The 11,957-nt window shown below is 35.9% G+C and overlaps 1 protein-coding gene across 1 annotated transcript in view; it reads right to left on the reverse strand.

The window, feature by feature from the left end:
- Positions 1-10,868, reverse strand: part of MARCH6 (membrane associated ring-CH-type finger 6) — a 41,052-nt gene extending 30,184 nt beyond the window's left edge. The window contains exons 1-4 of the mRNA XM_008637198.2: positions 10,663-10,868; positions 9,756-9,829; positions 3,130-3,273; positions 1,708-1,780 (exon numbers count right to left, since the gene is read on the reverse strand). Of these exons, the coding sequence (XP_008635420.2) occupies positions 1,708-1,780; positions 3,130-3,273; positions 9,756-9,829; positions 10,663-10,853 (482 nt within the window). The 5' untranslated portion in view covers positions 10,854-10,868. The remainder of the gene's footprint in view (positions 1-1,707; positions 1,781-3,129; positions 3,274-9,755; positions 9,830-10,662) is intronic.
- Positions 10,869-11,957: the final 1,089 nt, after the last annotated feature.

Below are 11,957 nucleotides of genomic sequence, written 5' to 3' on the forward strand. Positions count from 1 at the left end.
AAAAAAAAAAAAAAAAAAGTATTAATGAAAACAGTATTTTGCTGGTAAGACTACAGAGTAGTTCAGAAAAAACAATCTTCCAGAACAGCAAAGGAAAGTCACTACACAGTCACTAAAGTAAATGGTTTGATACAGTAACAGGTTTACTTAAATGGCTAAATGCACAATATCCAGTCCACCGAAGCATTTTATCTGCTGAGCTACCCGAACCAGAAGAATATAACTGTAGGGTTTCCCTTCAACTGCTCTGCATTTCAGGTAGCATTTTACCTCAGATATTCTCTGTATACCTGAAAAATCTTAATTATGTCATACATAATTGTATAGCAGCAGCAAAGCAAAGTTCAGCCAGCCAACCAAAACCAGGGTTTCATGCAATGCAAGAGATACTTAAACCATCTTAAGCAATCCTCATCCCTAATTTCAGGTACCTCCTTGGAAACTACAACATGTTCTTTAAAATAAGTAAGAGACATGGCACCATAGTAGTCTGCCATCTCCTAAGAAGCATCAGTCTGGCCCTCCTTGCAGCTGCACACTTGTGCCTGCACAGCACAGTGAATACCATGGGGACATGAAGTCCAAAATGAAAAGATGGCACAAAAGGCTACTGTAATTGACTCTGCCAAAGAAATAAATGTCAAAACACAGTTTCACACACCATTAAAATCTGACAAATACTTGAGTCCGTTATTATCTCCCTAGACTGTAATACACATGATGTGCTCTAGGTTCAGTTATATCAGATTCTTCTCCAAAAAATAAGAATAGAATCTATGCTACAGAGATAACAGGAAAAATACTGTTATTAGACTGAAACAAGCATCTCTCTCCAATAATGAAAATTAGTTAAATGCAACTTGACCTGATAAATCAAATAGCCCAGTTGAGATGACTTAACTGAACCACAATTTGCTTGATGTGCAGCTGATTCTACTCAAACTCAGTTTCAGTTCCTCACATTCAAGATAATGAGAAAGTAAGAAGCAGCTTGAAATTCTGTTGTTTGGTATTTATTGATTCTTTAGACAAAATTGATTTAAAAAGGATAAAGAAAGACAATGTGCAATAGCAGATGGTGATTGAAGCATTAAAAATCCAAGTATCAGCTAGAAGGAAATCTGATAAAAAATAATCCCTCTCACGTAAGAGACTCAGAATGGATAAAATTAAATTCAAAATATAAAAATGCAACAAAGAAAACAGAGTGTGACATTATTAGCAACTCATTTCTTAATATTCTACTATGCATCTGAGATTAATTAAAAAAGTCAGAAATATATTTTCTAGATAAGAATTACATTTGGGACCGCTAAACCTTTAAAAACAGGCTAAGAAACATTCAGATAACTTTACAGTGTAGCTCCTATGCATAGGAGATTAATTTTTTTTAATTATTAAGTGTAATTTTGCAGCGTAAGTTTTCTTGACATCAAATACAAATCTTCATTAACCAGGCCCACTTTGTAAAGTAGGTTTTCCAGCTCCAAAGATCCTGAATAATGGAACTCTGAAGTGAAACGATTTCTATTGTAATGCTGTTGTCCATACATCTGGTTGTACAAAGGCTAACGGGCAGTAGCTTACTTAAGATAGTGGAAGATAACAAGTGTTAACTGGATGAAAGGGATACTAAGTCCCAAAATTACTGTTTCCAGGGCAATCTGACTAAACCAGGTTTTTGTATCAAACTGCTGAAGTACTTACGTGGAAAGAATATCTAATGGCAGCGTCAGTAGTGAGCTCACAGAGCCAGTAAACAAGCACTTGTAGATACGACCTGCATGAATAAACAGAAGCTTGGTATAAATCTGATTTTGGCTATAGCCTCACTTGGAAAGGACCACAGGTACCCTCTTTTCACCTGGTGTCCAACTAAATTCATGACATGGAAGAAAATCTCAACTTTCAGTACATGAACAGAACTCAAGACCATATACAACCACATGGAACAAAGCTGTATTTTAGCTGCACATCTTTAAAAGTACATGTGCAAAGTGCAAGAACTGCCATACTAGGTTAGACCCAAGATTCATCTAGACCTGTCTCCAGCACTGGTCACACTAATGGATGCCTAAGGAAGAATATGCAGGCAGGTTAAAGATACTTGCAGTGATACTTCTTCAGTACATTCTCATACGCTTCACTTCCTATACCAAAGTATCTCACAGCTAATTGATGCTTGATGAAATTTTTTCCCCATTAATTTGTTCAATCATATTTTGAATGTGTATAAACTTCTGGTATTATGATATCATGTAGCAAGGATCATCACCATTTCATCATGTGTTTTAAATAACTTTAATGGATTAATACTTGATGCTTTAATGTTAGCTTTTTATCATGATTTGTACTTAAAAAGTAAGCCATCAGCATATATGATTGACTTCAGAAGATCAGGTGATGCCAACATTGTGCTATTCTCAACTGAGAAACTGTCTGGGGAGATGCATTTACTCCCTTGCTCTTTTGTTCAAGGTGCATATTATGGTTTGCAAAGATGCACTTCCAATGATTTCCTTGACTGAACACTCTATCACTTCTGCCTTTCTCCATTTTCTCTGTATTGTTAGCTTGTTGAAACATCCATAGTTCTTTTTCCACCCCTATTTCGAAAGTGAATTTCAAACTGGATACTACAATAATTTAAATGTGTGCTCTCTTTTCTACTGAATTCCTTTACTATTTACATGACTTTGTTTGAGATTTTTTAAGAGTTTTATTAATCAATTTGTCCATGATTGTAAAGAATTTTACTTTTCACATAAAAAACCCCTGCACTTTCCTTTACAGATGGTTAGAAAAAATAGGATAACTCTTCTATCCTAATATTAATAAACGGCATCAAATAAAACCTTCCATGTAGATTTTAAAGAAGATAATTGAGAAGGGGCATTTTACTGAAGTAAGACATTTAAAAGCTCTTTCATGCATTCTCTCCTATGTCTTAATACCTTTCTGCATTGCACTACTGGCTTAAGAGTCAAATGTGTAGAATTTCTGAGTGAAAATAAATAATGTCTTTGATTTTTTTTTAATAAACCAATAACGGTCTCACAAAACTTTGTTGAAGGAAGGGGCATATTTCCGTGTGTATAACAGTATTATGTACAAAAAATTAATACTTACATGCAGTAAGAGGTACTACTCCCAACCATGCAAAGGCCACAAGTGTATAATGAAACCAGTATCGTATTGCTGTGCCAATACTCGTAACCAGTCCAGCAAAGATGTCTTGGATTGGAAGCCGTGAAGGCATATCTGGGGAATAAACTATGTAGAAAAGGCACTTATGAAACAGTTTGCCCTTTAAAGAAGCATTTATGTGAAAGTCCTGCCAACTACAAACTGTTTGTATCTCACAAAAGCTTGCTACAAGAATAAGCATATTTTATGTTCTCAAGAGATGACTCCAAACAAAGAAAAACATTTCATAAAATACATTTGTTTCATTGTGTAGTGGGTGGAATGGGAAAATTAATAAGCTCCATGCTAGTTTTTGACTTAAGAGAAATTTTTTTAACAGCTTCATTTATTAACTGTAAACTCTGATTACCTACAAATAAGCTCAAGAAAAAGCAGATTCTAAAATCAGTATCCCTCTCACTCAGCACAACCTCAAAGATTCTTCTGTCTGTTATTTATAAACCTAGTTCATGGAAAGAGCACAACGAACAAGAGCAATTAGCAATTTTTGCACACTTTCCATTTGTTTGTGCTAGATAATTTAGATTCTACTTGCCATCCAACAGCACAGACTGAAAAACCCACAGCAAAATAAAAGCAGCACACAGGGAGGAAAACTGAAGAGAACTGATTAAGTATCCACATACACTGAAATTTACACACGACTGACTTTCATGATTTATATCATGCAGAATTTCTTTTAAGGATGCTCCTATTACAGAGCACAATGCAAATCTCTCACCCTGTATAGATATCCTCATAACACTACATTTTCCTGACTTTTTAAATTCAACACCTATGTGTTGCACAGGCCCATCTCAACAGCCAACAAAAACAGTAATGAGGTCGTCTTTTGCAAACAATTAGAAAACATCTAACAATTTCATTACATGTACTTAGTTTCTACATTGCTCTCATGAGCAATCCTTTAAGAGTCTAACAAATACTGCTTTATGCTATCTACCTGCATCCCCTTCTCTTACATTCCCAATCATCTTTTTACTAGTCTCAGAGAAGAAGCCTCTACTGGAGAAAGAAATCCTTTTCTCTCTAGGGCTATTTCCCTAAGTTTCTGCATTGTCAAGAGAACTCAAGAGCACAGACAAACAGTATCAACATCCAGAAGTAGTCAAAGAATGGGGAGAAACTGGTGCATTTCAACAATATGTGGATTATATTTGACACAAAGTAGAACAAAATAGTACCCCTCAGACAAGTAGTAACTGGTTTGAAATTTAAAAGCTTGTTATTCGCCAGGTATCTGGCAAGGAACTGGAATTCATGAAAGAAAGCACTCAAAGTGTAACACTAGGGAAGTGCAGCTGTGAGAACATAGAGCAGTAAATTGAAAGCAGGACACAAACATATTTTGACACCTTCTACCAATTTACAATTGTCTTGTTACAAAAACAGACTTAGTACACAATTTGGAACCATAGAAAATGCCAACTGAAGTCTTAATAATGATCTCTCAGCTCACACTGAACAAACATTCTGGAAAATTTCTGCCACAGGAGACAAAAAAACCTTTGTCAAGGGCACAAAAGAATATATTTAGAGTATATCTGTTAAATATTTATGGTACCACTCAGACAACCCAGCAGATACTTTGAGATCTTTCTCATTTTCAAAAAATGTATTTTGATCAACAATTTGAAACTCAACAAGGACTACTCAGAAAACATTAACTGTGTATTAATGACTTCTTTGTTAGGGACAAGTTGTTAAGTTGGAAGGACTTGAAATTTTAAAAAAAACTCAGAATGCATCTTTCAGGAATTACTGAACACTCAACACAAGGAACTGTAAGAAAGAATGCCCATCATACCTCAATAAAGCAGAAATGATTATATAAGCTAGCATTTTTGCATGCTCACTTTTCTAGGTTTTCGGGTTACAGCTGAGCTTTTTCAAATAAAAGCACAATGACTTCTCAGAGAAGATAACCTGTATCCCCCAAATTTTAACTATTTGGTGGTTTTTGATGATTTCAGAAGCTGGGGGTGGGAGGAAAGCTGTTATTTCTGTCCACTGTCAGACCTCAAAATATGTAAAACTTCTTCCACTAGAAGCTTTATACCATGATGATAAGGTAACATCCTTCTGTGTCCTGTGCCATTCAGGTGCATGAAATGCAGGAATTCCTAGCACGACAGGAACACCTGCAGCACTGAAGCTTGCTGGCAGTGATTTTCACAGCTTATAGTCCCACTTGTGTCTGTCATCTAGTGCCATTTTCCACCCACACTGCACCTCCCTTTATCCACTCCCCACTATCACTTTGAGGCCTGAGACTTTGACTGCTGCCACCAGAGCATACATCCTCTTCACTTGTACACGCATCCTCCTCACCACATCTCCATCCCTTACCTTCTATCCCGGTAATCTTTCCTAACTCAGTTTGAGAAACCAAATTCCTGCATTATTTACCACAATTCCTCCAAATAAAAATCCTTCTACTAGAGACCAGCTGAAACAATAGTTGGTCTTTTCTCTATTACAGCACGAAATTCAAACAGACTTTGGCTGAGTTTTTCATAGGTTTAGCTCAACTTCTTCGAGCTGTACGGGTCATGGAAAAACTACCAGAAAGCTTTTTGGATACTTAGGTCACACCTGTGCAGTGTAACTGCTAATTTAGTTGTGAATCCTAAATTTGGGTGGGTTTTTTTTGGTTGGTTGGTTGCTTTCAGGAGGTGGGGTTTTTTTGTTCTACCCTTCACTCCCCACCTGTAAGCCTAACTTTTCTAGGAACACAATTATTAATTTTACTTCTCCAAAACAGATGGCATGACAAAGATCTGCTCTTACACTGACACAAATAAGGTAATAAAAACACATGGCTACCCTTAGAAGCTGCCATTTAGCCTACTTACCGAATCATCACACTTACAACCCTATCACCCACAGATTTCCTATTTACTACTATGTTTGCAAGCAATTTATATGCTGCCTCAGTCATCCTCATGTACTGATTGTGAAATAAAACTGTGTAACTCATAAGTAAAAAACATGTATTTTATAGCTGCTGTGTGAAAGTACTGGTATGGTAAAACAGGGCTTGTGAGTTATTCTTTAGGTTGGACTAGATATCTTCAAAGACCTTTCCAACCCAAACCATTCCATGCTTTTGTGTTTTACACCCTTCAAACATATGCAGACTTCACTTCAGACCACTAAGGCAAAAGGAGAAAAAAACTCCACTCCTTCCCAGGCAAGCCCAGCTCTAACAAATATATGAAATAACATTCATATAAATCTCAACTGTGTGTATACTCTGCACACTGGAGATGGCAGAAGACACGCTGAATTCTGTGCAGGCATGTAATATTTTGCTCCAGAAGTTTATTTTTTCAAATTAAACTTTCTAGAAATGCAGAAGGTATGGACTACTGTGTTAGAAGTTTATCAAAATGAAGAGGTAAAGAAATCAGTTTAATATATCCTCCAATAAAATCCAAATTACATGATAATGAACACCCTACCCATATGGCTTCCTTTAGTTTTACAATCTTTGTTTTAACTAAGCTTGTGACCTTGTATGTACCACATACCAGCAGTGAAGCTGCATAGGAAGTGGAGAAATGAACCCATCCCGATCTCCAGCCAAAGATCAGCCTTGTCTGCTTCCATATTTGTGGTTTTGGCAGTATTTATGTTAATGTTACCTCCTACAGAATGGAAAAGTTTTGACAACTGTATTTTCTTTGGAAATACAGCCTCACCTTCTTTCACGTGTCAGTGATTATGAATGTTTAGTGTAGCATTAATAGAAGCACATCCTTGCACATGACAAAAGAAAGCACATGCGTGGGGAGGAAAAGAATACGGAGTACTTACTCTTTAAAAACTCAGAAAGAAAACTCACAAGTTAAAAATTATGATATTAAAAAAAATCAATTAAATTCATTTGACAATTAAAAAAAGTCAAAAGCTACTTTTTTAAATAGTTGTATTAATTCCTAACTTGAAGAACTGCAGAAAAGGAATTAATTTCAAAACATAAAAAATTTAGCTTTAAAGAGTGCATTTGAAATTGAGTCATTTACCTACATGACTAAACACACTTAGAGAATGATGCTATTACTCAAAAGAAAAATTTGTTCCTTTGTACTCCTGCCAAAATGCAAGTTGAATCTTCTCCTTTTTCCTTCCCTTCCTTCCAAACAGTAACTAGCAGTTCAGGTGCTAAAAAAACCCCACAAAATGTTACAGAACTTTGGGAAGAAATGCACTAGAAATAGTTTATGAGTACTCCATACACAAGAAGTTACACTAGCAAGGGAGCATTTTTGATAGAATGACAGCAACAGCCTTAGCAAGCAAACCAAGCTAAACGAGAGAGCAGTTGTTGGTATTACTGCAGTATTACTCTATTACACTATTAGTGCTTGTCTGCTGAAGCACAGATATTAATTACATGCATGTGTTTATTTGACCACATCCCGTGGTTAATCAACTTATCTGAAAGTGTGTTATACCTGGCATGGTTACAGGCCAGATCCAACTTTGCTTGGGACGACTGGCACATGCACCAGTCCCTTTTTTTTACTGCCTTATCATTCTCTCTCCAGCCCCTGTGACTCCTTCCCAGCTTCCACAAGCAGATCCAGCTTCCAGACTGGACAGCCACAATATCTTCCAAAGAAAGAGGGATAAGTAAGAGAAACTAAGGAAACTATAACTGCATAAGTGTTGGGTGTGAGGGAAACAATGAAACAACACCCAATGGGTAGGGAGGGCAGGAGGAATTTGTGCAGGGTACCTGACGTGCTACCACCAAGTGAAGCCTGGTAGGAAAAAGCACACTGCAATGTGGAAAGCCAAGAAGAAAATCTTATCAGCTGAGCCTGCTCAGTCAGGGGAGTGACAAGTGTGTGGTAGAGGATAAGCAGATCTTTACTAGAGGCTGAATGTGGACGATACACTCTATTGCATGAGGAAGAAAGTGGTTCCTTATTACCAATTTCAAAGCTGCTATGACAAATGGTGACTTGCTGAGCCACATTAACTCAACTAAGTTTTCTCCCCTGTCCATAACCTGCAGGGACCTTACAAGCTGTGCTGGCAACAGCACTGTCAGTCAAGAATTAACTTCTGCAGGAACACCTCTGTTGATAAGGGCAGTAACTAAGCTTCCTCTTATCAATAGTAACACGCATATAAAGTGTATTTAGTTTAGGATGTCTCATCCTCTTTTTGCCTAGAGCCCGAGGAAAATTCTATGAACTTTTTTTTTCCCATTCAAAGCTAGAAAGTCTTCTTTCTTAACAACTAATATATCACTGAAATGCCATTTTCTGGTCTTGCACACTAAATTCGGTAGAGGACCTAGTTGCAGAATGCAATTTTGAAAGTGGCTAATTAACTTGTATCAGACTTAGTTTGCAAAAGCTTCCACACAGAAGCAATATAATGCCTTTATAAAAATGTTTAATAAATAAAACCTGCAAGCATTCCTCACACAGGTCACTGTAGTATTTAAGAATAATAACCTGAAAGCATTGCTGTGTTCAACATAAAATATGCTATTACCCTCCCAAGACAGAGTTAATATCACGCATTTCACTGCTGGTCTAATGTGTTTAATTAATTGTTGGCAGAAATACATCATACTGAGGTTCAACATAGAGGAGGAAGGTGGATTAAGGGTTAACATGAATTAAACCACCTTAGCCTCAGTTTTCTCTACCAAAGTAGAAAACTAGGAGGAAAAAAAACCCAACACACAAAAAAACAGGCGAAAGGGGAGCAGGAATAAATCAGTAAATTTAAAGAGAAAAATGTAGCATAAAGCCCATTTTGCCTGCTCAACAGGCAATAAATTGACAACACTAAATAATACTAGCCTGCCACCAAGCCAAAGGACCTCACCTATTCCTACTATAATCAGTTAAAATGTAATTAAGAATCCTCTGGGAACTATATGAAGATACAGTAATTCTTCATCATACGTTGCCTAACCTATTTAGTTGTATGTAACATAAAAGGCAATTTAATACTGGGTAGTCAGCATTATCTTGACTGAAATGTAAGTGGAATAATCATAATTTCCATCATCTGTCAAGATCACTTGAACTGAAGCTGACAGAAGCCAAGTGTTAGTGTTACAGGTAGATCCTTCAAAGGTAACTGAAAACTGCCTTTCAAATTTAAATTTTGCTGTGGTTTCACTTTACCATTCAGACTTCCAAACACTCAAATTTATCAGTGAAGCTGAAAACATGGCACACACTGTAATGATGGCAACGAATGGGACTGAGGCTGACAGAAAAGGTACAGAATAATACTTTCTTTTACACTTTTATACTTTTTTTTTTACTCTTTAATACTTTTTTTATACTTTTATTCGTTTAATACTTTCACTTAAGATTATCAAAGAACCAAATTATCCATTATTTAAGCAATTCACAGTCTGCAATAACATGCATAAAAATTGCAGTTCAAACAAGAATACAGAATTTAAACCACAAGTTTGAATCCATCACACTGAATGAAAAAGTAATCACTTCATAGATACTAAGTGAGAAAAATTCTGAAAAAAAATAGGAGCAGTAAAACATACTTACTTGGTGTGAAAGCAAATCTGTGCTTACATAACTCACAGTATTCTTTTCTGCTGTGTTTAAGCCACTGAACTAAGCTGCAATAAAAAGTGATCACATTAACACACACTATACATCTCTCAGCCCTATCCCTCCACTAAGGAAAACACACCAATTCTCTGCTTTTACTCCTAAATCAGGGTATTTGTACTGTCAAGCAGGACTTAAATAAGCATATTTATTAAGTCCCTTTAGGCCATCAAGTAAGTTTTAAACAGCAGAAAAAGATAAACTGACATACGTCACAGTATCGATAAAGTACATTCTTTGAGTACGTTACTGACCAAAGCAGATATCCTGGCACAGACACCCACCAGTGACACCAGTTCTTATAAATACTTCAAGATATGACATATAGATGCACACAGCTAAGATTTAGAACTGTTGTATTTGTGAAAGAAGGACTATTAAAATACCATCAAAAGGAATGTGTGCTACAGACCAGAACTACAGTTTTTACTTTAGCACTTCCTGATCAAACACACCTCAAAATGACTAAAAAGTACTAGGGCATTTTTATTTTTTTCTGTGAGGCTAGATGTTCATTCTATTCACAACTATAAGTGGGCAGAAAAAGCCCCAACATACTGATTTTTCTGCTTAGTTTTCATAAAGCTGACATACAATCAGAACTGCAGTTCCAAACACAAATAATTATCAGTACTTTCTTTCCATATATAATTACTAAATTGCTCCTGAATTATAATGAATCATCATATAAAAAACATCAAAACCCCTAACACATTTCCACTGCAAATTTGATTTTTTTCACTAGTTAACCCTAAAGACTTGAAGTATTTTTAGAAACACGTTAATATATTTTCATTAGGAAAAAAAAAAAAATTAAGAAATCCACAGACACAGAACTCACCATTCCTGATGAATAAATTTAATACTGCCAGTACACACACATGGATGATAGAGGGGTTTCTCAGGAGTTCCTTCCGACCGACAGACTCTGCATATATCTGCTGACAAGGACAAAAAGCTTATTACACTACTGCTTAAAGAACTCGAATTTACAAGACAAATTACACAATTACATTCTAGAAACTTTACCATGTAGCAAAATGAAGCCAGAATAAAATGAAAGAGGATGAAAGACTGATTTCATCTGATGCAAGACAGAGACAGGGAGAGCACCACAAAGAGCAACTTTATCTACCTGATCATGTTACATAAACTCAAAACACGTCTTACAAAATTTTACAGTTTCTAGGAAATACACACAGTAAAACTACAGGAGGATGTGTATTCTACCTGAAGAGTTATCACTAAAACAACATACAAACTGTTAAAGATAATTTTCTTGAAAGTGGAGACTTTGAAATGGAAAAATTCCATTTGAGTTTGGAAAAATTAGAGAGGCTGAACAGAAGATATTTAATAATGTCCAACAATGACTTAAGTAATTTGTTACTCTTGAACCTAACACAGATGTTTCCTTGGTGCTCTTGATGAAAGACAAAAAATCCAAAATAACAGACATAGGTATTCTGCAAGTTTGCTACACAACTTGGACAAAGTCTACAGTCTAGCAAGAAAAGACATTTTCTATTTCTTATTTCATCATTTCAGTAGTATTTCAATAGGTCCCACACCTTCTTTATTCCCTATTTTTGACATTTTCTTACAACTAAAGGTTGCAAGAGGTTTTATGGATAAAGAAGTGAGCATAAGCCTCTCCCTCCAAAGAACAGGTGTCTATTTTAATACCATTCAGCTAGCCAGAGCTCTAAACACACAATCAAATGGAAATAAAAATCAAGTATTTTATCTGTTTATTGATATTGATTGTTTATCATGCAGATGCATGATATCTTGCCTTGACTCCTCCTTTTAAATCTATTAAGGAAATGAACATAAAATATCAATTTTTGTAGAATATGTGAGTTTGAGATTTTCTATTTTGTTAATTATTTCCCTGTCAACCACTATCCAGCAAACCTGCAAGAGCGTAACACTTGTATATCAGAAACCTTTGTCAGAAAAATACCAACTGAAAGCACTGATGCAAGAATACAGCAAATATGCAATTTCAAGACTGAATCGCCTATCTTTGTTCTTGGCCAAAATCTTCAAAAGTTAATGCTCTTCTACAAAACATTCCAAAAGGCACCAAAGACTAATTTTTTTTTCTCTAAAGAAGTCACATTGTGACCATAT

The sequence above is a fragment of the Corvus brachyrhynchos genome, unplaced genomic scaffold, assembly GCF_000691975.1.
Source record: "Corvus brachyrhynchos isolate BGI_N302 unplaced genomic scaffold, ASM69197v1 scaffold23, whole genome shotgun sequence".
Classification (NCBI taxonomy): Eukaryota; Metazoa; Chordata; class Aves; order Passeriformes; family Corvidae; genus Corvus; species Corvus brachyrhynchos.